The sequence below is a fragment of the Pteropus medius genome, unplaced genomic scaffold (assembly GCF_902729225.1).
Source record: "Pteropus medius unplaced genomic scaffold, Ma_sr-lr_union100, whole genome shotgun sequence".
Classification (NCBI taxonomy): Eukaryota; Metazoa; Chordata; class Mammalia; order Chiroptera; family Pteropodidae; genus Pteropus; species Pteropus medius.
Genome location: NW_024340849.1, coordinates 4,994,722 through 5,022,459, shown reverse-complemented (window position 1 = coordinate 5,022,459; position 27,738 = coordinate 4,994,722). Strand labels below are relative to the sequence as shown.

Sequence of the window (27,738 nt, the reverse complement as noted above, 5' to 3'; positions counted from 1 at the left end):
GGCGGCGGGGGCGGAGCCGCGCGAGCGGAGGGCCGCGCGGCAGTCGCGCCGGCGCCGGGCGAGGAAGCGGAGCGGGCGGCCCCCGGGTGAGCGAGCGCGGCGCCGCGTCGGGCCGGGCCGGGCGCCTCCGCCGCCGCCGGGAGCGGGGCCGGCCGGGCGCCTGTGCGCCGCGGGCGGGGGGCCGGGCCTGGGGCGCCGCGGGGCGGCCGCGGGGCGGCGGGGCGGGGCGCGGGGACGCCGGGGACGCCGAGGCCTGCTTCCGCCGCCGCCCGCCCGGCCCGCTCTCGGGGCCGCGCCGCCGCCTTTGTTGCCCGCGGCCCGCGGCGCAGCGCCCGGCGCTCGGCGAGGCCTGGGGCGCGGCGCGGGGCCTGCGCGGCCGCCCGGACCCTCGGCCCGGGCCGCGTCCCCCCCAGTCCCCGACCCCGTCCCCTCTCCGTCCCCGTTCCTGTCCCCGACCCTGTCTTCGTGTCCGTCCCAGACCTAGCCCCCGTCCCCAACCCTGTCCCCGTGTCCATTCCTGTCCCCGTGTCCGTCCCCGCCCCGTCCCCATCCCCATCCCGGCGGGAGGTCGCGGCCGGCGGGGACCCCAGTCCGCCCTCCGCGGGCCGTGCTGCCGGCGATGCGGCGACCTCCCGTGGGGACTGGGATCGCAGGTGCCCGGGCACCGAGACGGGCCTTAATTCCCAGTTCGCCCCGCAGTCAGCAACTTCGGGGACACCACGGTGGCTCGCCGTGTGGCAGAAGTGTTCACATTTCTCGGTGCAGGTCCTGGCGCAAAACTTGGAGTGTGTGCAGCGATCCGGGGTGCCTACTTCACGTTCGGGCGGAATGTGGAATTTGGGGTTCCCGTCCGTCCGCACTTTTTGGAATGGAGGGCCAGGTGGGACCTTGCGGTGCGACTGAGGCTTCCGGGAGCGAAGTCCGTGAGGTCGAGTTCAGAGCAGCAAGTGCTTCCTGAACGTCTGCCCCGCAGCGGCCGCAGGCGGCGCGGTGTCAGGTCGCAGGTCGCAGGAATCCCGGTCGCGGTGGGAACGAGACGCGCGCACGACGCGTCCCCAGTGCGTTTCCAATCGAACGTGTTCCTTGGAATAAAAATGCGTCTGTAATCAAACAAAAGCCAACCACAGGAAGCATACCCTTATCTTGACTTTTTTAACCCAGCAAATACCACAACATGAAATGAATGAATGAATTTTAAATGGAATAGTTAGCGTTATGGAGAGTCAGCGTTGTTTAAAAACATGAATGGCATTGATCAAGCTTCGCTCAGGAAACCCTCAGACTCGCCTGTGATACACACTTTCCCTGTGCTTCCTAGTTTCTCCCTGCTGCTGCATCACCTGGCTCGGATTCCGTGAGGCTCAGAATCCTTCGGGCTCTAAATGAAGTATGTGGCATCACCCCTTTGGTTCCAGCACTGTTCCTAATGCAGAAGCTGGCTCACTGCTGGGGACTGGATAAGGATTCTTAGAAGAACTTACTGTCCCAGGTTTGGCAAGTGCTTTCCACCGTTCGGTCTGGGGAAGGATCAGCCAGGTTGTTCACCTGAGCCTTTGCAGTTTCTAGGACTCCCTTAAGCATCCCTTCAGCATCTCTTCAGCATCTCTTTGAAACACTCTTTCCCTTTTTAACCTTTATTATGATCTTTACCTCTGAGTCCGTGGGATGTACACTGTCCCCTTTTCCTTCTTTACTGGGAAGATTGGCAGACCATACACTGGACCCCCACAGGATCCAGTGACAAACTCCTTGGTGTCACCTGGCGCCCTCCGAGGCTTCAGGGAGTGGCAGAGTAGGGGTTAGGGTACCCCTGACTTGGGCTGTCGGTGGCCTGGGAGGATGAGCCACTGTGCTGACTGGATGCCTGCTCCTTTCAGGTCCTGCGTGGGTCTTTGAATGGCCCTCGTTTCAGGGACGAGGAGCAAGTATCTTAAGATCGTCTTGTTATGTAACTTTGCTCCTTAGAGAAAACTCTGTTTTCTCCATTGTGGCCAGTCTTCAGGAAATGTGTGTTACTAAGAGTAGTAGCTTTTATTTTACTCATAGAAGTAATGGCGTGATCTTGTTTAAAGTCATAATATACTCTGGAAAAAGGAAATGTGTCCATTTCCGAGTTTGTTGCAGTTAACTGTTCTCTCAAAAATATGCAGTCATGTGAAATGGGTGGATACACACAACTGTTTCGAAATAAGAGGTCAAATATCCCATTTTTGATTTAGTAAAGTAATAGATGTGTATACTTCTATTTTAATAGTTCATCAGGGTAGATAGGTAAATGACTTAGAGCTAACATCACTTGCTATTTTCCGTTTGCGCATCTTTTATGGGAAGCAAGTCTGTATCAGCTCTGTCCTCGTCCCTTACCTTCTCCACTTTGGGAATGGTGCATCTGGTGCCTGAGTACTTTTGCAAAATTACTCCTTGTAAATGGAGGAATTTATAATAGTGTACGTCATAAAAAGGGGACACCTTTTCGTATGACTAGATGGATCCACAGAGTTGTCCAGGGGGCGAAATAGGAACAGTAGGACATGCATTAAACTGTATTGAGAGTGAAATTGTCTTTTTGTTTTTATGGCTAATATGCTGTATGTAGCTTGTTGGTTTAACTAATAAGTAGTGAAGGTTTTAGGACTCAAGGCACGTTTTACCTAAAACTCAGGGGCTTTGGTGATTCACACAAACATCAAATTTTACTTAGTTGGCACAGTTGTTCTTAGGTGATTGTTGGTCTTGTTGACGTTTCAAGAGTAGACAAACTTGGATGAAGTCATTTAAGAGTTCAGTTCTCTCATTGCACATAGAGAGCATCTGGGAGGTGTGACATCTTTAGGAAAGAGTTCACATGATTAACTTGGTGACCTTGAACGCATTTTATATCCCCTCCGAGTCTTATTCCTCAAATGGGGCAAAGTGGAGATAATAATTTATTTGACAGTTATTGTATTATATTTTGTTTAAAGTAAAATCTAAACTCTTTACCATGGGCTAAAAGATTTTGCTTGGTCGTGCAGAAATTCATAGGGTGGGTTTTAAAATAAACTGGTCTTTCTTGCCTTATCTGTAAAATCGTGCTTTTCTCAGCATTGGTGTGAAAACTAAATGAGATAATGCATATAGATGTACGAGTTCAGTGCCTGGAATATAACACGTACTAATAGTAATAATTAGCTTAAAATATCCTGTGATCAGTTAAAAGGAGTGTTCTGGTTTATCAGCAATGGCTACGTAAGACTCGGTCTTTTTTATTAAATAAGCCCTGTGTGAGGAAAGGTTGAGAGACCAAAGGGACGAGGAAAATAGAAATAAAGGAAGAGAGAGAATGGCAGTCTGCAGAAGTATTCACGGTGCCCGCCGCTGGAGTGAGGACCGCACGTGGTCACGCTGTGAGCTGCTGGATTGCTTGGCTCTGGGTCATTGTGGCCACTGCCGGGAGGTCTAGACCAGAAAAGGTAGCATATCCGGCGTCTGCGAGGCCCATGCTCCTGCCTTCACACTATTTTAATATTCTTTTACCACTCTCAACAGCTATCACACTGACATTTTTTCTTAAAATTATTAAAAGGGCCTCACACTGGGAGACTATGTTTGGGGAGCGGTGGCTGTCCCATTGTCCCTGGGAGAAGACTGTTGAGTAGAGAAGAAAGAGAAGAAGAAAGAATGAAGACAATTCGGACCTCTGAAGGCCGGGGAGACAGCAGTTACCTGAGCATCACCAACCCTGAAGGTGCCACTACGCCATCCTGAAGTTTCCCAGCAGGTAAATTTGGTTATCTAAAGAGGCGTCTCTGTATACAGCAGTTTAGTGGCTGTTTGAGATTGTATTTAATATACACAGTTGTGTTTAAAGTGCTTTTTCAGAAGGCAGAGGAATATATGGCTCCTATTAGATAAGATTTTCGCCAAACAGAATTTTAAGAGTGTGATGTTATTCTTCAGAACTGTTCAGAGAAGTTGTATTATGGAGTGCTTTAGGAAGCCTGATATTTGGGGTCGCTTACAGCTGGTACTTATGGCCAGCTTCGGGCCACACCGGTAGCAGGCTGGATGGTTGAAGCAACAGGATCAATAGACTTTTAAAGCAAGATGCATTCTTACTGGCAGACGTGTTACTTTGTATGATTTTCCTTTTGTGAATTTTATTTCGATGTTTATAATAAGGTTTTTGTTATTAAAATTTAATTTTGGTTTTAAAGGAAATAATTTCCCTTTGACAGTAGTCATTTTTGTCTATTGACAATGCTTTGAAAGTGAACAGAGACACACAGGGAATAGCATTATTACTAAATATCACAGACTGTCAGAATAGGTGAGCCTGCACCAAACATAGTCTTGTATTAGGATTTTGGTGATTTTGTACATTTGCAGAATTACAATTACTGCATTGTAGAGTTAGAAGGAAACTTCTAGTTATTGACTAGCTCCATTGTCCCACAGATGAGGAAGAGATTGAGACTGAGGGTGGTGACATCACCTGCCCAAAGCCACAGGCCCTGTGACAGATTTCAGAATGGAGTCATGTTACTCCCAGGAACTAGGAAATTTGGGTTGGTGTCTTCGTGGAGAGTGTCAGAGTTGAGCTGGCTCGCGGGGTGACCTGCGTTCGATTGGGAAGAGCTGTAGGTGGCAGGGACATTACCTGAGACCAGGCCAGGCAGCAGGAGCTGAGGCATCAGCCTAGGGATTCTTGTCTCCTCTTTCTCTGTGTCTCAGTTTGCTTTGATCTGATGGAGCTCACACTCCTAGTAGCTTCCTGGACAGGCAGGGGGCGGTGTGTGCATGCGTGCGTGCGCACACGTGTGTGTGTGCTCGAGACCTTGCAGGCCAGAAAACACCTGTATTCTAAGTCTTTGCTGGGCGGTCTGGCCGTGTGTAGGGGTCTGGGTTATGCCTTGGTCAGGAGAGGGTGGCGGAGTAACTGAAATCCCCACACGAGCAGAGGGTTCTCTCTCGCTTTCACGGGGCCCGCCGTGGCCTCTTCCTTCGGAGCCAGTCCGCTTTCCCCTGCAGTTTTCCCATCACGACACCCCCCGCTTCCGGGTCACCCCAGCAGACGCAAAGACGGCGGACAGGCCACTGGCTGGCACTTAAATATTTGGCACAGAAGTGACATGTGACTTTTGCTCTCGGTCCATTGGCTAGAACCAGTCGTATGCCCCTGCACAAATGCCAAGAAATACAGGCGCACACGAGACGTCGTTGATGATAGACGCGTGCCAGACTGAAGTTAATTTTCCGTTGGAGTTTCGAAGGCATCGCTCCACCGGCTTCCAGCGCTGCCACTCACTCACTCGCCATTTCCGTCTTGTCATCCGTATATAATTTCTTCCACTTTCTAGAAGCTTCATAGCACTTCTGTATCATCTCCCAAATCCTAAAATTTTACTGTCATGTGCCGAGTATTATGTTTTGCTCTTGAGCATCTCATGAATCCTTATAGTCTGTAAACTTGTGTTGTTCAGTTTTGGGAAAATTTTAAAAATTTCTTGCATCATTTCTTCCCCTCCATATTTTTCTTTTCCTGGCCGAAGCTCTTTGTTGGATGTTGGACCTCTCAAATTGATTTATCGATTCACTTTTTTTTAGGTTTTCTATTCAGAACAGTTTTTTAAAACTTTTATCATTTATTTGGTGCCAGCTTTACTCCCGGGCCGTGAGCGTCTGGGATGTCTTTTCTTCCGTGCCGCCTCCGCTTCTGGTTGGGGCGCAGCCTGCTCGGTTCCAATGCGGGTCATCGCCGCGTAGCACGGAGAATGCGTGTCTGGGTTACGGAGCCACGAGCTCTGTAAGTTCGGTGTCGCATCTTGGGGAATTTGTCCACCTGGGGGTGCTCAGTGACCAGAGAGTCCACATCTGAACCCTAAGTTCAGCTTCACTCTCTGCATTTTCAAGCACGTGCAGCAAAATTCAGCACTTTTTAGGCCACCGACCCTGCATCCAGCCACACGCTCGGCCTGGACGTACCCGCCAACGCCACCCCTGTGGCGACGGAACGGCACACATCGTTAAAGTGACATCCTTCAGATACTCGGTGGCATTTTGGATATGCATGCCCTTGTCGGCCTGGACAGTTTCATGATTGTCTTAGAGTGAACGCAAAGATTCGAACCTCTTGATTTGCATGATTTTGTGGGGGTTTCTGGGTCAAATGGATAGCGAACCATTTTCAGAGGTCACCTCAGGCCACTTACGGGAAGAGCGCTTATCGATTTTTTTAAAGTCAACTTCCCTTTTTTTTGGTTCTTTTTCTTTGGGGAAATTTTCTCAGTGTTTCTTTCTTTGAATTTTTCATTTTGGCTGTAGGAGTTTTTGTTTTCTAACTGTTCTCTCCCCACTTTTAAAATAAGTAGCATATGACTCTTATTTCAGATTTGTGATACCTTTTCTTAGGCTTTTTTGTTGACTTCCCTTACAATAGGCTTAGCCTTCTCCAGTTTGTCTAAGCCAGTTAACACTGTCGTCACCTCTTGTCATTTGCTTTCCAGTTTTTATTGTCCTCGTGGGTTTATTATTATTATTATTGTTACTGTTTCGGATAGTGGAGATAAATACATGTTTTATAAGAGGCTCATCCAAAGTTTTTTGTTCTTTTTAATAATTCTTGTTTGTTTTGCCAGCATCAGTGACTAGTAAAGCCTTTTACTTTGGGGAAACCCACATCTAATTTTTCCCTAAGTAAAGGTTTTCCATTAGTGTGTCATGAAGGTATACCTGTCATTAAGCTCTGTGTAACTTAATTATGAAAGGCCTGCTGATCTGTGGTGGGTAACAAAATATTTTAAGTTGGATCATTTTAAAAACATCAAGAGGTCTTGTGTTTGGCAACCAAAATAAGTGATTACTTGTGACAGTTATTTTACAATGCGTGTAGCGCTTTCCATTTTGTAGGATTTTTATATCGCTTGCTTGATAGGATTGTGTTACTAATTTGAATAATTATTGCTCTCCAGGATCCCCTTTACGTCTGAAGATCAGTGAATGAGATTTATGTTTGCTCTTAATACATACTTAGTAAATCTTATGTGGATTGCTTTTTGTATCCCAAACCCGTTATTCTTAATTTCAGTGTACTTATTGTAGAAATTGAGGAAAGGTAATTTTAACTGAAAGCTCCTGTTCTTTAACTCAAACTGACAGAAAAACTCTTACACATTCTATGCAAAAGCATTTGAATAACTGACAAATTGCTTTTTAAATTAGAGCTTTGTGTTAAGATCTGAAGGCTGAGAGCATTCAAAGAAATTGTGTCACTTTTCAATTGTTTCTATGTGTATGTTGCCTGTCGAAGTTAAAACATTTTGCCTCAGTAGTTCAATATTTAAGGGATTACGTGTATCAACAGATGAAAACATTGAAGAACAAAAAGCAGAGAAGCATCACTGTGCCGTTTGCTGCGGCAACCCCCCGCCCCCGCGGAAAGGAGACAGAACAGCAGCCAGGTCTTCGGGCCTGCGTAATTGTCAGTGTTTGTCAGCAATTCCCGAAGTATCTTCTACCTACTAGGTAGTTTGAACAGTGAGGTCATTCTTTCTCATAGGCAGTGGAAGTGGTGAGATTGTTTAGGGAATGTGCCGTAATGTTTTTAGCTAAAAAACGGGCAAGTGGCTAGAAAGGTAAAACTATAGACGTCAAAAATGTATTATGCACATATAAAGAAAGTGATACTGCTTTTTAAATCCGACATGTTAAAATCCGAATCAGAAAATTAAAGAGGAGTGAGTTTATTTCACTAATTCTTATAAACCGGCCCCATTAACCTTTTACCTGGTTGAATTTATGACTATTTTATAATCAATTTAATAAGAACGTGTTAAACACAATTATAGGAAACGATGCTTAGAAATGCTCATGTAGAAGTTCTCTGTATGGAGGTTAAATTTCTGTCTGCATGTTTTTATTCTCATTGAATCCGATACTTGCAGAGCTGGGTGTGTTTTAGAGATCAGCTGCTTTGTATGGGAAAAGCGGCTGGAGAGCTTTCAGTCCGTGTCACACAGCAAACTTCTCGCCACCCTGTCGTCGTGTGTCAGTGGCCTACGAAATGGGAGTGAATCACTTCAAAATTTATTAGAGCTTTTTCTGTAATTATACATTCATTCTTAATTTATTAAATTTTAAATCACGTGACAGCTTTACATTCATTTTTCTTAACTTGGTTATCTTTAAGCTCTTCATCCACCTTTGTAGCCATGCAAGTATTCGTATTGCTTTTTAATATAAAACTTACTGTGGAAAGATCTAGAGGCCCTAAAAGAGGTCAGAGCGAGTCTGTCACAGTCACCGTGCTTCACTTGCCGAGAATGGCGGGCTTGCCCCACGTGCCAGCCGACGGGTTGGCCTGAGGCGCTGCTTGCTACTGCCCTAAGACCTGAGACCCCCGAGCGGGGGACAGAGGACCCGGATTCCGCAGGCGTTGTGAAGGTAGCTGAGATGGGGACTTGGTGACACCCTGGATGTGGAGTGAGGGGGCCACGGAAGACTCCCGAGGCTCTACTCTGAGCGGTGGAAGGACGGAGCAGCCCCGACGAAAGTGGGAAGGACGGCAGGTGGAGGAGGGGCAGGAGAGGCCCCCGGGCTCGTCTTGAACATGTCAGGCCTCTTGTCCGTAAGACAGTGAGTGGCAGTGTCAGGAAGGGACTGTCTTGAGGCTAAATAGAGACAGAAATTTGGGGGCGGGTGGTGCATCAGTGTGATTGAAAGCTTGAGAACGAGTGAAGTCGCTAAGGGGCATGGGTGGACAGAGCAGGGACCCAAGTCCAGTGCGGAGGGGTCAGCTGTGGCGGACTCTGCTGACGGCACCTAAGGTGAGGGCGGAGGACGGGTGCTGGACTTGCGGGGTGGACGGCATTAGTGACGTTGACGAGCGCTTTGCGTGGCGGCGGCGGCGGCGGCAGCGGCGGCGGCGGCGGAGGAGGAGGAGGAGGAGGGACTTGATCTCCAGGCGGCATGAACCTTCCCGCCTGAAGTTCGTGGTCACGACTGACATGAGGCCAGTCAGAGTGCGCGTGCGTCTCCGCAGCCACACTCCCCCGAAAGGGCCTAGACCTGGCCTAGGGCGGGTCGGGTTGAACCAGTGTCCTCGGTTTTTGCTGAGGGGAGGGGATTAAGGCCTGTGCTTGGGGCGGAGCGTGACTAATTGTGGCAAGTACGCTGCGCGAGGAGAGAACAAGGAACACTGAAAAGTTGGTGGGGTCCTAGTCTTATCTTTTAGACTAAATATTTCAGGCTGGCGCCTGACTGTATGCACCAAACAAATGTCAGATTTGCAAAAAGTTATTCTGGCTCGAGTGAGGAGAAAGAGGCTACGTTCTAATAAAACAACAAAAATAACATTCTTATCTACTGATTTATATTTTTGTCGCACCGTCATGGTTTAACTAAAAGCCAAGGAAAGGTCTTGCATTTTGCTTTAACCTGATGGATTTACTCAGCCATTCCCTTTAAAAAAGTGCCCTAAGAACAAACAAGCTCACAGACTCTGTTCTCGTAAAACCACCCGTGTTTTTATAGGGAGTACAGGAGAGTATATACTTTCAAGTGTCAGGATTTCTTAAGACAGTAGAAGAGGCAAACAGTAAAGGAAGACTGACAGATTCGACTAAAGTAAAGTGAGAAACTTCTGTTCCTCAGGGAACCACAGAAAGAATAGAAGTCAGGACACGAGTATGTCGCAGCTCTAGAAAAGAAGAGGCCAGGTGACCTGGCTGAACTGACGACGCCGAGTGATTTTTTAGAGGTCCGGAATGCATTCACCATATCATCCATCTTTTTGTGCTACGTATTTAGCCGTGCATTTACATCATTTTCCCAGAGTAAGAGGAAAAATGTTTGAGTCCGCCAATTTTGCATTCCCACCAGCAGTGTGCGAGGGGTCCAGTTTCGTACATTCTTAGACCGGGCCTTCTCACTCTAGGGGGTGTGAGTGTGGTAGCTCATTGTGCTTTTCATGTGCATTTTCCCAGTGCTCTTACACGCCTCTTCATGTGCTTAATCATTCGTATGTCTTTGGTAAAAGGTCCATTCAAGTCTTGTGCCCATTTTAAAAATGGGGTTATTTGTCTTATTATTCAGTTGTGAGAGTGCTTTATATATACATTCTGAGTACAAATCCTGTATCAGATATAGAATATGCAAATACTTCCGATCTGTGGCTGGTCTTTCTCTTAATGATGCGTTTTGAGCACAAAAGTTTGGAATTTTAATGAAGTCCCCAAGTTCAGCGTTTTCACGAACAAGTTTCCCAGTTGACGCTGTTCGTCTCCTGAGTGCTGAATCGGTTGCTCTGGACAGCGTGGCCTGGCTCTGCAGCTGCGTTCTGCAGAGAGGGTTTATCAGCCGCCTCCTTCCTGGATGCCAGGGAGAATCCCCCTTGGGACACACTTTTCTTATTCTCATTATCAGATGAAGAAACCGAGGCCCGGATGCCGAAGGTCACTAGGGGACGGAGGCTGTGACTGTCTCGGGCCAGGCGCTTTTGGAATCCGGGCCCTGCAGCACCAGGCTCTGACCCCCGGGCCCCACGTGGCCTGAACACAGCCACATAAAGCTGGCACTTTCTGGATCATGTGCCAGGGGGTCACCACTTGTGTCCACTACTTGGCAGCTTCCTTTGTGACTTTGGACTTTATGAGGTTCCATTGGCTCGCCTTTAAAACGAAGATAAAAATAGTACATTCCAGATGGAATTCTCGGGAGGATTCAAGGAGGTCAGTGTTCATTTCTTAGTGTGTACGAGCTGACGTTTGAACGGGCGGTGGTTGTGTGGTGTTGGTGGCAGTGGCGACGGGGGCCCTCTCCTCCTGTGAGTTAGGCGTCTCTCCCCTGAGCGATGATGGCGTCCTGAGCACGTTTATTGTACAGCCCTTCCTGTAGTCTCCTGCAGATGTTCGCTTACTTGTGTTCCCTACTAGAATCTAAGGTCCTGGAGGGTATAAGAACTTTTTCTTCCATCCCTGTATTTTGACTGTGGCTTGCAGCTGTCTCCTGGTACTTTCCAGGGACGTGCCAAGACAACGATGTGACCTGGAGTGATAAAATGGGACAAGAGCGGGAAGCAAATAGGTGGGCTTAAGTTAGGGAAATTTGTAGAATCGCAGTGGGTGATGGGAACCAGTTGCTGTATGGGGTGAATTTGGTGCCTGGGTTGTTGGATGTCAGGTGTTTGGCTGGATAAAGTGTTCATGCCTGGTGTCCATAGGGGACAGGGCCACCAGGAGAGGCCGAATTGGGAAGAGGGACGCAAAAGCCTGAAGTGTAGAGTGTGAGGTGCGTGGAGCGAGGCGAGGTGTGAAGGGGAGACTTTGCATCGTGAGATCAGAAGCTGGGGAGAGCCAGGAACAGCTGGGAAGGCTTGGGGAGAAGGATCTAGGACAGCTGTTGAGACCTTGACCCTGAGGGCATCAGAGTGCTGCTCTTCGTGATCCAGGTGGCTGACACACACACATTCTTTTACCTGGACTGCGTGAATTCCGTTGTCGGTGGTGGTTTTGTAGTAATGGAAAACCCGCTCGTGTTTCCGGAAGGACCTAACATAGAAACTGTGTCTCCCGAGCCTCCTGTCCCTTCGCCTATTCACTGGAGGTGTGGTCACCCATACTTGGATATTCTTTGAGTCATTTCGTATACATATTTAGGCATATAAATATATGCACAAATGGGATCGTATTTGCATTTTGTTTTGTAGCTTGCCTTTTTCCAGCAATGTATCTTGGACCTCTTTCTTTATCTGCATAGTATTTCATTGTATGGATGGGTTATAGCTTACTAGTCCATTGTTTTTTGATGTGTATTATTGTTGTTTCCTGATATTTAGGTTAATTCCACATTTTTACCAAAATGAATTATGTGGTGAAAGGCTCGTGTAGCCATTAAGTGGGCTCATTCTATAGAATCAGTTGTGCGATTTTAGACAAGACCCCTCATCTCTGCCTCAGCCTCCCCATCTATACAATGGGGATTTTCGTACTGCTGTTCACTGCAAGCACCTGTACAACCTAGTAACGTGCTAGACGTTTTTACAGAACTTCACATATATTACCTCATTTAAACTCACAGCTGCCTCGAGCCATCGATGCTGTTCTGAGATCACACAGTGTTACACAGTGGACCTGGGACACCCGAGAACTGCATTCTGGTCCAGGTGAGGCTCCCACGGTGTCATCTTCGTGCGCGGGTCCAAATTTACAGCGTTGTGAGCAGTAAGTGAGATGCATTGTATTCAGATGGCTTAAACTAAGGCCCAGCGCCTATTTAGCCAATATGTGGTCTGTTTTTACCAATAGTAGGACAGTACTAGATAAATGATCCAGTAATATTAGCCTCCTTTTTTTTAATCAATGCTTTATGAACATCATTTTCCATATGTCCTTGTTTTTGGCATGAGCATATATCCAAAAGACAAGTTCCTAATAGCATAATTATTGGTTAAAGCATATGCGAATTTAAAATTTTGATAAGTATTTTCAGATAATCCTCCACAGACTGTCCCGATTTCTCACACCCTTGCCAGCACTGTTACTGACTTACCTTCTCAGACTCATAGGTGGAAGGTAACATCTTGTTTTGAATTTCCTTTTCGGTGGATTTTTTAAGTCGAGACACAGTTTAGTTTGGTGAAACTCCCCCTTTATCGTGTGCCGTCTGTCTGTCGGTTTTATGCGAGAGCATCAGTCACGTACCCACCACCGACCGCACTCAGGATTCAGAACGGTTGCGATCACCCCAAGTCCCATCAGTCTCTTTGTCATTAATGGACTGAGGACCTGTTGGGGTTCGATTGGCCGTTTGAATCAGTCTCCTCCCTCCCTCGTGTGCTTGATTTCTCTTGCTTGTTCTCTTGTCTTTTTCCTTCCATCTTTCTTTTTGTGTGAACTGTTCATTCATATGTTTTGCCCATTTGCTGTTAGGAGTGTGTGCTTTTCTCTTACTGATCTCTAAGAACATGGTCTGTGCTACAGAAATTAATCTTTCGTCATATATATCTGCAGTTTTTCTTCAGTTTATTTTGGCTTTATGCCATTTTTCGGCTATCTAGAAATTTATGAATTTTGTATTGTTAGACTTACCGATCTTTTTCTTATATGGAATATGGAATCCAGGTTTTATGTTATGCATAGGAAAGGTTTCTGCATTACGAGATTTTTAAAAATATTTTTCCAGCTTTTATTTTTTTTAATGTTTGCGTAGTCAGTCCTCTCGAACTTTATTTTAATATAAGAAATAAAGCGAACACCTTGCCCTCTGAACCACTCCCGCCCGAATGGTTATCCAGCCTGCCCGCTGTCATTTCCCGCACAGCCCCCATCTTCCAGCACCGTGTCCTCTGAGCCGCGTGCTCTCCGTGTGCCCTGGCCCGCGTGGTGGCTCCCTGGGCCTTGCCCTCCGGGTTTAAGCCGTTCCAGTGTGTTTCCACGTCCTGTGCAGCTCCTCCTCCCGCATTTGTCCTTTAGAGGTTTCCTTATTTTTTTCACTGTTTATATGTCAGAGTCAGTTTCCGTATCATTTTGTCAGGTTTTTTGCAAAAACACTGTTGATGTTTTCTTGGGATCTTGAGTTTGTATTTTGACAGGGGTCATCGAATTTTTTTATGTGTGTCTATATATGTGTGTGAAAGATACTATCTTGTTTTGAATTTACATATATGTATTATATATAAAAAACGATGATGATCCCCTTAGGAGTTTTAAAGTTTTTCATGTAGTTTTGAATATTTTTAAATTAATTCAGTCTTTTTAAAAACTATTATAAATGTCTTTTGTTATATTTTTACCAGCTTTTTAAAAATACAGTTAGTAGTGAGTTTTACCTATAAATTTTGTAATCAGTTACTTGACTGCGTTCTTTTTTTTTTTTCCCCTAGTAGTTTAGCTGCCTGACAGTTTGGTCTTTGCAATATTTACACATATTTCTTACTCGTGTCTAATTAATTGGCTAATATGTTGAAAATAATGTTAATTAATAGTGCGCTTTCATCATTTCTTCATTAGTCATGGCTCTAAATTTTGTTATATATATGATGTATTAAGTGTCCATCTATTTCTGTTTTACTTTTTTGGGGGGTGTTTCAAGAATTGATCTTTAAATTTTTTTCAGGCTTTTTTTGTGGTTTATAGCTATGAGCATATGATTTTGCTTTTTTGATCTGGAGTAAATTATATTAGCAAGTTCACAGTAAACAGCCACGCTGGTGATCCTGGGTGCCCCTTACCTTGTGGAATTTTCCCCCACCGTGATGATTTCTAGTTTGGCACTTCTTTCAAGCACAGTTAGAAGTTAATTACATTTGCCAAGCAATATCTTAAACAAAGGCCTAGGTTTTTTTTTTTTGTTTGTTTTTTGTTTTTTGTTTGTTTTTTGGGGGGAGGTATTGTCTTCCTAGTTTTTTAGAACGACTTTTGCCACACCTAATGCCACAGAAAATTTTTTTAGCCAATTGCATTTATTTGGTGTTTACAAATTGATTAACTATTTATAGAAAGAACTTTAAAAATATATACTTATTCGTTTACACGTTTAAATCATGCAGTGAATTTAAATTCAGAAAAGCGTGGATGAGCATCAGCCATGCCCAGGAACCATTTTAGGTGCTGAGGATTAACAGGTGGCCAAGACCGATGATGTTTGTCATCTCAGGTGGGATAGAGCGGAACGTATTTCAGCTGGTAAATTACAGAAATCACAGGCATGCCGAAGAAGGTAGCTAATAGAGATTGTATGGTATTTTGGAACTTTCTGATAAAATGGTTTTTGTGTGTCCTTTCCATGTAACATGACTGGATTTTTTTTTTTAACCAGATCTGAAAATCTTTTTTTTCCTAATATAAGTTGAGTTTATCCCATTCATATTTATGGGTATAACAAGCATTGGAACCTAAATTCTATCGTAGTTCATGTTATGTTGGCCATTGCCTTTATTTGCCTTTTTGTTACGTGGTCTGTTCCTTCCTGCTCCTCCCTTTCTGGAAAGGCTTTGGTGTCTGTTCTTCATGTGGCACTGACAGGGTCAGGGACTGCGAGGCAGAGCCCAGGGCCTGGTGTGGAAGGGCGTGCGCCTTGGCTGCTCGCGAAGTGGCTGGGAAGTCGCAGGTGTGGCCGCTTTCCTTCTCTTGCTGCCTTTTCATGCGGATGCTTTTCCTACGGTAAAAGTCTTTCTCTTTGTTCTGTTAAACTGTCTTCAGAGGTTAGTTAAGGTGGTTCCTCAGGTGTGCTCTGTGGGTCCCCTTTCGTAAGAATGCTCGAACATTATGTACCTTTTTCACCGTGTCGCTGTTTTCCCTGAGGGTGCACAAGCTGCGCCGGTTAAATCGATGCCGCCCCCCCACTGTCATAGTGTAAAGTTCTCGTGGTAGTCACGTGCTCTTTACCTCCGCGCACTCGTACGAGAGAAAATTCCAGGTACATTTAAGAACGTCGTTGAGGAAGCTGTAGAAATCATTGTGTTAAATCCTGACCCTGACTACACGGCTTTCGAAAATCGATGGTGAAAGCGGGGTGGGCACAAAGCACTTGCTGCTGCCCCCTGGGGCAGGAGGTGTCCCGAGCCGGAGCCTGGGCCTCGCTTGAGTTGCCAGCTGAGATAGCCACTTCGTGGACCACCGCTTTTCCCTGAAAGAATGGCTGGCAAACTGGTTATTCAGCTTGGGTTTTTAGTAGTCATGTTGTCAAAAAGATCAGAGAAAGCCTGTCGCTTCACTGACAGTACTGATGCCAAGGACAAGTCCAAGCTTTCAAGCAAAAATGAGAAACACTCGTCTCTACCTGTGTTAGCTTAACTGCTCCCCGGTACTTAAAAAAGACTTTTCTGACGAGATGAGCGGTGGTACGACGGATGTGAGCCGTCCGTGTTGTGTAGTCAGCTGAGTGGCACGTGACGCTGCGGAATCGGGCATGTCGAAAGGTCTCCCTGGAAATGCCAGCTGGACCAGTGCGTGTGAAGTAGTAGAGTGCAATGCTTGGTGTGGTCTCAGGTTTCTCAGAGTGGCTGACTTCTAAGAAACTGTCACTTGTTGATTTTCGGTATAGTATCACAGAGGAATAGCCACACTTCAGGGAAAGGGTTATCACGTAAAACACCTCTCCTGTTTACAGGCAGGTATCTGTAGGAAGTCAGGTTTTCTTCTTACACATCGAAGCAACATATTGGAACAGATTTGGATGCAGATGCAGCCGTGAGAGTCCAGCTCTCTGAAGTCAGACAAAAAGGCGTCGCAGTAGTGGAAAACACGGCCACTACTCTCACTGAATTTTTATTGTTTGAGAAAATATATTTATCTTTAGTGAAAATATTATAAACATGTAATGAGTATACTGTTACTTTTAAATGAATTAAATATTTTTAAATCTTCTCAATGTTAATTTCTAATAGGATAAATTTCAGTAGATACACCCCACATGGACAAAGCTTTTTGTGGTCTTCGATCATGTGTTAGAGGACAAAGGGGTGCCGGGTCCAGAAAGTTTGGGTGCCACTGACTCAGCAATCGAATGGTCAGCGGGCTGCTTGCTACAGGGGAAGGCTCTGAACTTCGCAGGCCGCAGCCAGGCTCAGGGTCTGGATCTGCCGTTCCCTGTGGGCAAGTTGTTGAACTTCGTGGGGCGGATTTTATTCTCCCTGAGACCCGGTCTCCTCACTCGGCACGTGGCAGTAATAAAGTTCTTGTATTCACTGAAAATTAAGTAGCTTGATGTTGTGTTTTAATTTTTTTTTTTAGTACTCACAGTGACAGCCATGACTGTATGCAGTCATTCCGTAAAAAAGAGATTGCGAAGTTACTTGAAGATGTTACCTTCTGCCCAGACGAATACCATATTCACGTCTAAAACCTTTTCCCTCGAACCTTTCTTTATACACGCTTTCAAGTCTATGTGTAAACTTAAAATTTTACAATTAGAAAAGCAGTAAAACTAATTCAGAACACTTAGGCATGATGAGACAGATGGTAATCCTATAAAAAGATGGCATATATTTTTGGAAGTGCAAACAGAAAAACAGATACTCTTAACAATTCCAGGGTAATCTTTGCCTAGAAAATGAAGGGAAGAGATAAAAGACCATATGGCCTAATAGAACTTTTTATCGTTTCTAATGTCTGGAATTGAATTTTGTTTATTTAATGTTAGTATTGAGTTGCATAGGGATTGGTAGTTGGACAAGGAATAATTATCAAGTCGATAATTACCAAGGACCTTCCTTGCGGTTCTCAGTCTCTCATGTTCTCTGACATGGATGTGCTAGTGGGAAGCAGGACCGTGTGAACCCCAGGTGTAGTGAGTTTAATCGACACGTGAGGACCTGTCACATCGGAGCAGCTAAGTGGCCTGTTGTGGAGCAGTGTTCTCCAGTTCAGGTGTGGGCAGGTGTTGGGGAGACAATGTTGAGGAAACAGTTGACACCGTCCCTGCTCTCATGTGGATTACATACAGTCTGCGGGGATGGTGGGCAGGCAGGGCCAAGCTCACATAGCAGGTGTGTACCCCAGGCAGGTGGCCGTGCAGGCTTCCGAGAGCCTGTGGTTGGGGGTCCACCTGGTCTGGAAGAGCAGGGCGTGGCTGTTGAGGAACCGACAGATGAGCTGAGGTTTGACCAAATTAATCAAAGAGAAGACTGTAAAAACACATTTTAAATCCAAGGGCCAGTATGTTAAAAAGTGTAGCATTAAGAGAGAATATGGCGAATACAAATGCTTTCAGCGGATGGGGCAGACGTCCCCAAGAAGCGAATTAGCAGACCACGTCAGACCTCATGGGCCGTGTTAGGGCATTTTGTACCTTTATCCTAAATAGTGATAAATTATCCTGTGGGGCGTGGAGTGAGGGAGCTGGAGGTGGGCAGGGCCTCTCATCACTGGACCTGGTTGGGATCGTACGTCAAGTTCTGTTCACTCACAGTTGCTGGTGCCTCCTGCGTCTTTGCTGTGCTCCTAGGCTCTTGGGAGACATCAGTGGGTAAAACAGTTAAAGTCCCTGCTTTCGTAAAGCGTAAATCCTTTAATATAAAGAGGGGGAGGAAAACAACATAATAAATAAAGTCGTACTGTACGCGAGAAAAAAGTAATCAGCCTGGTGGTAGGGCGTGTGTTGCAGCTCAAGTGACACGGTCAGGGCAGGTGTCATGGAGGAAGGGACAGGTGAGCGTAGACTTGAAGGTCGGGAGGGGGTTAGCCGTGTCATATTTGCTGCCAGTACCCCGGCCCTAAATGGCAGCATATTGTAGTAAGTATCCCCAGGGCATCAAGGGGCCGTGGAGAGGGCAGGGGACAGCGTTGTAAGGGTGGGACACTCACCGTGCAGGCCTTAGAGCCACCGCGAAGACTTTTCTCCTGAGCGAGATGGACAGCTGTCTCGAGTTCTCCTCTTGAAGTCTGGCTGCTGGGTTTGAGGAGGACCACGCGTGTGTGGGGGGATCGGGCTCTGCCACCGCATTTTCTCATCCAGGCTGCTTTCCACGTCACGCTCCGGATCTTTATCTTCTGTCCCGACTTTTCAGAACTCACCTAAGTATGGATCCGGATCCGGGGCTCGCCGTGTGTGCATGAGCCACATGTGTCTTGCATGCAGCCCTGAGATGGGTTCGTATGTATTCCTACTGCGTTATCTGCGTCGCGCACCCGCCTCCTCTCTCTCACACACACGCACAGGCGTTTCTGATGTGATCCCTAGCATATCGGTAACTGCTGGACCCAGGAAGTGTCCGCAGCTGCAGCTGTCTCCTGCCAGGTGTCACATTTCAACCAATTAATAATTCTAACTGATGTCGAATGTTACTTTAGTGTCACTAAAATTTTATCCGAAAACTGGGGCATTATGGAGAATTACTTGTAAATGGAACTAACATATGAATAAAATTTTCATGCGCAGTTAACTCATGTTTGAGTCTCTCCACTGCATCTGTTTGAACTTGAACTCCATCAATTCCTTATCTTAATTTTCCATCAAACATCTTAACTCCTCTTGGATCTGGTAAAATATTTTACAATCGTAGCGGGAAAGGGGTGGAGAGAGGGCTCTATGAGAAATGGCCTGCGAGCAGAAAGGACAGTCTAGCATTTGCTGCAACGGCCGGGTCCTTAGCGTAGCCCCCGTTTCTTTCGGTTCCCGATGACAGCGCACTCCAGTTAGAGGTGGGGCCGCGGCTACTCTGCCTTTCATCCATCTTCAGCTTTGAGGATCAGAGAGCGTTTTTTAGACGTACTTATACAACTACATGGTACTCCGTATTTTTTTTGTGGGAAATTATGTAATATATTTACTTCCTTCTCTTATTTGGTAGAATTTCATTGGTAGTCTACCTGCCTCAACACATACCGTGTGCAAGCAGTCACTGCTGTGTGTGGTCGAGCTTGTTACCTGATGAGCATGTGTTTTTCATGTGGCCGTTTTAGATGGAATGTCAATCCTTGATCATTTGTAATGACTTTTGATTTTTATAGGAGATAGATTGCTTCATTTTCATTAGGAGATTTAGTTTTGTTCAGTGTGGCTTTTCCTATCCATACATTTATTTGATAGTCAAGGAATATTTGGTTTCAAAGAATTGAAGCACTATGTATTATCTAATGGTAGTTTCTGGTTAGGAATATAAAAATGAGTGAGGTATTTTAAGTACGACAGTCTGGTCGGGGAGATGAGGCATAAGGAGGATGCAGTCAGTTCTACGTCACTGTGACACACTCAAGCGGTACAGCGCAGTGGGTTTTGGTGAGTCCCTGGCCGACAGCCTCAGGACAAGCCACGTGGGAGCTGCGGAGTGCGTCGGGCAGCCTGTCGCGACCGCCGGGGTCTGGGTCGGGATCTGGGGCTCGCTCACCGCGGGCCGTGGGTCGGGCTCGCACCGGCAGATGCGAGCAGATGCGGCAGATTTTTACCGGAAAGCTGCTTGTTCATTTTTACTTACTATCTCCTTGTCTCCTACTGTTTATTTCTATTGAGTTTTTCATGTTGACTTTTTAAAATTTCAACATAATTTTACATATATTGTTATTTCCAAGTGAACAGATTATTTTACTTCACTTACATTTTATATAAACTGCTTTTTAATGGCAATAATTCATCCTAATTATATCAACGAAATATCTAAATTCCATTACACTACCGTTTTACATTTACAGATGTACCTGTCACAACCACAGTGCTTGGCTTATTCTTGTCAAAAGAGATCAGGTATTGGGATCTCTCTTACTTTGAGCACAAAACCTATACTGTCTGCTTAAAAGGAGTGACTTGCCAGCTGTTGGATATTGTCATATCATCCCTTTCGTGTTTCTGGATGGCTGTATTTTTGTTGAATAATCTAGTTAATAACTTAAATATTAGATCATATGCTTGGGTAGAAGATAACAGTACTTGGATATGAGTTCGTCTAATATACAGTAATGTTTAAAAGTAACTGGCTCTCCAAATATTTATTTTTTACAACTTGCTCAAAAAACATAGTACATGACAGTAAAACTTAAAAATTGCTTCTTTATAGAGGTGATATTGCTGATCCCCTGATAGGTTGTTCAGTATGAGTGGTTTTTACTTTAAATTAAGGGTCCCCAGTTCTTGGATTGCGGACCGGTACTAGGCCGTGGCCTGTCAGGAACCAGCTGCACAGCAGGAAGTGAGCGGCGGGCGAGGGAGCGAAGCTTCGCCTGTATTCGCATCTGCTCCCAGCGCCAGCATCACCGCCTCAGCTGCGCCTCAGATCCTCGTGCATTAGCTTCTCATAGGAGCTCTGGTCCCTGGTGCTGCGAAGGTTGGGGACCATGGCTATAAATGGTTTCATGTAGATTCTGTCTGCACATTAAGCAAATCCTATCTATAACTAAAGTAAACATTTGTAAAATACCTCCTTTCAACCCCTGCTGTGTGTTATGGCTATGTTACTAATGAGTTTGTATTACATCCATTCATAGATCTCTCCTACTGGATTATGAGGCCATAAATGCTTTATTAATCTGCATGTCACCACACAGTGCTGGGTATGTAATAGGGGCTTAGTAAATGTGTAGTGGATCGACAAACGCCGTCAGGGCTGGAGCTGTCCTCTTTTGCCAAAGAAACAGTGTTGCTGAACTGATGCCGGGGGATGGGATCTTGCTCTTAGTTTTATTAGCGTTTGTTCCAGTTGAAGCACATCATCTTGTTATGACTTTATACTTCGGTGGGTACACAAACTGCAGAACATGGCCGCAGAAGAAATATAATATGCATAGTTCCGAATGTTTTTGCAAAGCAGTTATTCCTATGATCAATTAATATGACCATGAGGTCAGAATTTTTCCTCTGAAATGACTTTTAAAAAGTCTTTCCAGAATTGAAATCTTATCATTTCAGTGATGGAACAGTGTACAAAAGTAGTTCAGAAGTTATACTTCTGGATACAGAAGTAAAAATCTGCCATGAGAAATTGCAGAAAGAAGAAAAAAAAAAGAGGAGGAAGGTGTAATAATTCTGGAAATAGGCTTCATAATCTTCCAGGTAGGTCTCCACCAGACACATCTGGTTGTTGAGGGAGTCCTCAGCGGGGACCGTGGCCTGTGCCCCGAGTCACAGCGGGGCATCTCTCCCGCGGGCGGTACTGGAGGTGTGAAGGATCCCGGGCTCTGTCCTCAGGGAATTCGTGAGGATACAGGGACATTGCTAGGCTTTTTCAGTAACTTATCACAGATTATGGAATGGCTTTTATTCATTTTTACGGATGTTTACATTTCTAAAAACATATACAGGTTGAGGAATTGGCCAGACTTGTTATCCCAGTTCAGCGTGGTGTCACCTTTGAGTTTCTGCCGTTGGGTGACTCACACTGCTGGCCGGGCCCTGCGCCAGTTAGAGCTGGAGGTGAGCGTCAGGGGAGGCACGGACTCCGACCCTTAATTAAAGAGCAAACCTCAAGCCAGGTGCAAACAGAAGATAGGAAGGTTAGGGCTTGTTCTTTAGGATTGTCAGATAGTTGTCACCTGCTGATTACACAGTAGGCAGCGATCCGGATGAAATGGAAAAATTCCTTGTCTCAACGGACCTTCTTAGGGATGGACTCGGAGTCCCTTGTCCAGACGCTAAGGGATTAATGTCGAGTAAAATAAAACTTGTGGAAGCTCTGTAATGTGCTCTTTTTAAAAAAGAACGTATTTTATTTTTTTTTAGAAAATGGCTCCAAAGGGTCAATGAAGCTGGGAACACATAGATGCAGCATTACACGCAGCCTCTCCAGATGTTTGACGACACTGTTTCAGAGAGAAATTGATCCCCTCGGACTAGGTCATCAGTCATAATGAAGAAAATTAGTCTGAAAACCTTCCGGAAATCTTTCAACTTGAATAAAAGCAAAGAAGAAGCGGAGTTCATGGTAGTGCAGCCACCCTCGCTAGCCGGCGGTTTCGACAAAGACGGTTCCTTGTTTGGTAGCTGCTACGGGAAGGACATGGCCGCCTGCGACATCAACGGCGACGACGAGAAAGGGGGGAAAGCGAGATCAAAGAGCGAGAGCCTGATGGGCACCTTGAAAAGACGGCTGTCGGCGAAGCAGAAGGCGAAGGGCAAGGGCGGCGCGCCGCCGGGGCGCGCGGCCGACGAGGACACCTTCTCCTCGGCGTCGGCGCCGCTCGTGTTCAAGGACGTGCGCGCGCCGCGGCCCATGCGCTCCACGTCGCTGCGCAGCCACCACTACAGCCCGACGCCCTGGCCGCTGCGGCCCACGGCGTCGGAGGAGACGTGCATCCGCATGGAGGTGCGCGTCAAGGCGCTGGTGCACGCCGCGGGCCCCAGCCCGGCGCTCAACGGCGTGCGCAAGGAGCTGCGCGACCTGCAGCCGGACGCGGGCTGCGCGGGCCAGGGCGGCTCGCCCAAGGGCGCCGAGCCGCGGCCCGGCGACCTGCGCCTGCACCTGGACGAGCATGTGCCTGTGGTGCTGGGGCTGCTGCCCCACGAGTACCTGCCGTACACCGTGCCTTTGCCCGGCGGGCCCTGCGCCCCCGAGGGCTCGCGGGGCTGCTGCCTGGACGCGTCCTCCCCGATGGACGTCTCCGCCGCGCCCGGCCCGGGCGGCGGGGGCCCCTGCGCCGCCGACGGCGACGAGCCTCGGGGGGACCCGGCCCTCGGCGTGGCCCCGGAGACGTTCGCGGACCCCGCGGCCGACGGGCTGCCGAGCCCCCGCGCGGGGCCGGGCGACGCGCCGCCGCTGTCGCCGCTGCTGCCGCCGCTGCAGACGCGCGCGCTCCGGCGCAGCTTCGCGGGGCTGGCGGGCGCCGACGCGCACGTGGCCGACAGCGTGCGCTGCCACCTGAACTTCGACCCGAGCTCGGCGCCCGGGGTCGCGCGCGTGTACGACGCGGTGCAGGGCAGCGGGCCGCTGGCCGTGACCAGCCTCACCGAGGAGCTGAAGAAGCTGGCGAAGCAGGGCTGGTACTGGGGCCCCATCACGCGCTGGGAGGCCGAGGGCAAGCTGGCCAGCGTGCCCGACGGCTCGTTCCTCGTGCGCGACAGCTCGGACGACCGCTATCTGCTGAGCCTGAGCTTCCGCTCCCACGGCAAGACGCTGCACACCAGAATCGAACATTCCAACGGGCGCTTCAGCTTCTACGAACAGCCGGACGTGGAGGGCCACACGTCCATCGTGGACCTCATCGAGCACTCCATCCGGGACTCCGAAAACGGAGCCTTCTGCTACTCGCGCTCGCGGCTGCCGGGCTCGGCGACTTACCCCGTCAGACTGACCAACCCCGTGTCGCGGTTCATGCAGGTGCGCTCCTTGCAGTACCTGTGCCGTTTCGTTATACGTCAGTACACCAGGATAGACCTAATTCAGAAACTGCCTCTGCCAAACAAAATGAAGGATTACTTACAGGAGAAGCACTACTGAGAGGAGAAGCCCTGCATCCTGCACTTTGGGAATAAGAAAAAGAGATTGAAATACAGTTTACACGCCGTCATTGCTATCGAAATCTTTTGCTGCCATACTGTTTCAGTTTTATGTGTAAAAGAGTGATCTGTTTCGGGGTGAGGAAGTGTCGACAAGGTGTCTTGGGTTTATTTTGGTTCTTTAAAAAGGGAAGTCTTGAGGTTTTAGAAGTGTGAATTCTTTCATTGATGTGCAGAATAATCACAATGTGAATGATCGGATTCTCCTTAACCCCCGTCCCCCGTCCTTTGCTGCTATCCACTGTGATTTTATGCATTAAAAAGCACATTTCATGTGTGTTCAACCCTAAGTAAAGTTGAATGGAACTTACAGAATGCAAATTGTTTTGTCTCTTTAAATGGCCCCTTTTTTTTTTCTCAAAGATACTGTTGAGTGAACATACGGACCCCTGTGATTAAAACACAGAATTTACACGTACACTGAAAATGATTGTCTAATCTCATACTTTAGAAGGATTTACTTAGGATTATGCATTGACATAATCTTGGGTAATGGAACCCAGATCTGCAACATATCTTTTATAACATTCATTTCTAAATTATTTTTAAGGTTTTGCTGTTTGGGCTCCCCCCCCCCACCCTTTGGTTGTGAAAAGTTGAACTTTTCTGTTGCCTTCGTCTTCATCTTGTGGTTTGTCTATTTTAATGAATGGCCTTACATTAAAAATTGTGAAGAGATGTATACCACCAATTTAGAAAGTGTTGCCTTTTCTGTCATTAAGCTCTGGTACAAATTGGCATAACTTATAAAGACCTATGGCACTAGAACTATTATTAAAGAAATTCTAGATCATAGTTTCCTGTGATAGTTTTTTGTTGTTGTTGTTAGCTATATTTTCCTTCGATAAAATGTTTTATCTGTGGTTTCTTTAGCTTAGTCAACATTTTGGGTGAAGACGTAGAACTGATTTTCATGAATGGACTAGATTCTCTTGGAACATTAAAGTTTCTATAAAGTTTTAACTTGATTTGAATAGAAAGAAAGCATTGTTTTAAAATTGGATTTATATTTTTGTTTTACGTAGTCACTATTAAGATGCGCTTGGATTTGACCATTCATCTCACCAAAAAAAAAAAAAAAACCCAAAAAACAAACCCAGTGACTTTAGTTGAAAAATTGTGGAAATTCCAGAATACCATATAAGAAAAATATTAAAACCATATCAGATGTATGGAAGTCTATTGCCTACCATATATACTACCATTTAAAAATAGATTTCCTATTTGTTTCTTTTTAATATAGGTAAATCTTAAGTAAATTGGCATCATTAGTCGATTTAGTCGTTTTTTGGGGGGCCTGGGAGGGGGGAGGGCAAGCGTGTTATCCATAATACTTTTTAGTTATTTTGAAATTTAGTTGTTTATTCACTGCACAGTTGTTCAGTGTAGTATTTTGGGATTGCCCATGCAGAAAATGTTTCCAGGTATATAGTTTTGAAGGAAAATGTTTCCATCTCAGATGAAACATGTAATTTAAAACATTTCTTCCTTTGTCACTCAGTTTTCCTAGCCCCACGTAAGAACAAGAGTAAAAGATATTAATGGCTTTGTCATTCAGACATATCAGTATCCCTGTTTTTTCCCTCTGTTTGTTTTTCAGGGTAGAACAGAATTAACCAGAAAAGGCACAATGCCATAATATCGTGTTAAGGTATTTTGACTTAAAGGGGAAAAGGTACTTCATTTTGGTGGAATGTTGACTGTACCTTGTTACAAAGACCCCTCCTTCACTTTGTGATATGTTTTCACCTAAGATGGGATATTGAGTATACTGTAATAATATAATTTAAGTGTTCACTATAAGCTATTTGGATTAAGAACTATTAGAGATGTAAACTTATCAAATTAATGCAAGACATTTAAACTATTTTTTTGCAAAACTATTTATTTTTAAACAATTTAAAATATATCTAGGGTGAGTTAAAAGTCCCTGTGCATCTATATTAGATGGCAGGTATTGTCACAGAGTCACTGTGTATTAATAATAGTTGTCAAAGTGGCTTCTCCGTGTTTCTAGAAGCGTTTACATGTACTCTTTGTGAGGTCACGGTGCACAGAGGTCTCGGGACTGCCCTGAAGCCCATCTTGGCAGGTGGGCATAGCCTGTTCCCCACACTTTCCCTCATGGTCATGTGTTTAAGATCTGGCCATTTAGTTTCAGGTTAAGATCATTCTGATTTCCATCTGAACTTTTTAAAATTGCATTTTGTGTTTTTATGGAGGGCAAGTCGTGATACCATTCTAATTTAGAAAGCCAATTTTTATGTGCTTTCGTACATCGTTAGTGTAAAATACTTTAAAGAGAAATGCCCTGTTCTAATCCGGTTTGAAATTGCTCGGGTCTGATAGTATATCGATAAAAATAAAGGTATTTGCCACGAAGTTATTTACAAACAAAAGAGTATTGCAATATTTTCTGCTTTTGCTTAGAGAACCATTTGGCATAGGCAGCACACCATATGTGAGAGATTGGCTTTGTAGGGTACTAAAACACTCTGCTTAAAAATGGAAAGGGGGGAAAAGAGACAAATTTTCATCCTGTAGTTTGGTCTAGATACAATTTGGGTTACTTTCTGGATTATATAGAATGGCGGCTTAGATGCCATGGACACGACCTGTGAACGGTATTTAACTACGTGCTTTGAAAAATCTGAGCTCAAGACAAGAAAAAGGAAACAGGAAAGCTCTATCTTTTTGCCATAGTAAATGAACCAGTTTTTTTTTTTTTAATCAAATATTTTATCCCAAAACATGATGGAGGCCAGAAGCTATTTCCAGGCTTACTAGGACACTATTATGCATTTTTATAAAAAGAAAGCATAGAAAGTACTTGAAAAATATCTCACTCTCTAAGGAAAACTGTTCTTTTTCTACTTGGTGCAATAATCTGAAGATTTAGAATATTATATCACAGGAAATGATCATAGAACTAAAAATAGTGTTTAAGGAAACGAGCTACACAGGGCAAGCATCTTGCTATTGAAGAAAATCGTGTGCCAAAAGGCTAACTCATGGGCATATAGGAAATAACATACACATTATTTCTGAGCCAGTATTATCGAAACAGGATAAAAGTTACTAAAATCTTAAATAGGTTATATGCAATGTCTCCGCCAGTGCTACAAGTCTAAATATGTTTCTTAGCAGAACTTTCAGAAACACCACTTTTAATCGTACATTTCACATGTACGAGAGATTTGCTTTAAAACAACAACTCAAATATTATATTTTCAATCTTAATGGCTTTGAATGTGAAGTCTTAATTTGAAAAGGAAATCACTACCAGCAATAGACAGTTTTGTTGAAAACTCTAATAAGGAACAATCGCCAGTTCCATAAATAACTATAAAATTCTAAAATAAAGTATTGGTACGCTAGTAATCACAAATTTGGTTTCTTTGAATACTTTTTTAATCCTGTAAAGAAGGTTTTTTATAAACATCCTTTGTATTAATCAGTCATAACATGGCAAATGCGTAGTTGCTGTTTCTGAAAAGATACACTCTCCATCCAGAGATGATGAAAAATTCTTATAGAATTTTGTAATGAGTATACATGTTGGGTTAAATAAATTTTATAGTCGTTGGAGTGCCATGAAGTTAATACTTGCAATCCAGATTGCTGTAGTTTACACTTTTTCTGTATGTTTCAAATCAGGTGTGTACCATTTGTACTGAGAACACCACAGAGTGAATTATCCAAAGTCCATTGATTTTAATACGTGTTTTGGTTTGTAAACAAATTATAGTAATTTCTTGCACATTTTTGGAAGTTAATTGTATAAGGATTTATGTATCTGCTTCTAGATACAGTGTGTAAATAAAAATTTTGTTCACAAGA

At 45.4% G+C, this 27,738-nt stretch overlaps 1 protein-coding gene across 9 annotated transcripts; it reads left to right on the top strand.

Moving 5' to 3' along the window:
* Window positions 1-27,738, top strand: SOCS6 (suppressor of cytokine signaling 6). Of its 9 annotated transcripts, none has more exons than XM_039839797.1 (4): window positions 1-86; window positions 3,566-3,760; window positions 20,895-20,960; window positions 22,126-27,738. In XM_039839797.1, the coding sequence occupies exon 4, from the start codon at window positions 22,253-22,255 to the stop codon at window positions 23,837-23,839; it is 1,587 nt and encodes a 528-aa protein (XP_039695731.1). In that variant the 5' UTR covers window positions 1-86; window positions 3,566-3,760; window positions 20,895-20,960; window positions 22,126-22,252; the 3' UTR covers window positions 23,840-27,738. The 9 variants fall into 9 exon arrangements, with proteins under 9 accessions (XP_039695731.1, XP_039695720.1, XP_039695663.1 ...); XM_039839786.1 differs by lacking the exon at window positions 20,895-20,960 and adding an exon at window positions 12,055-12,139; XM_039839769.1 differs by lacking the exon at window positions 20,895-20,960 and adding an exon at window positions 766-880 and having other exon boundaries at window positions 40-86.

Excerpts from the sequence above, each read along its gene's own strand:
- SOCS6 (XM_039839729.1), top strand. The coding sequence starts at position 22,253 with ATGAAGAAAATTAGTCTGAAAACCTTCCGGAAATCTTTCAACTTGAAT.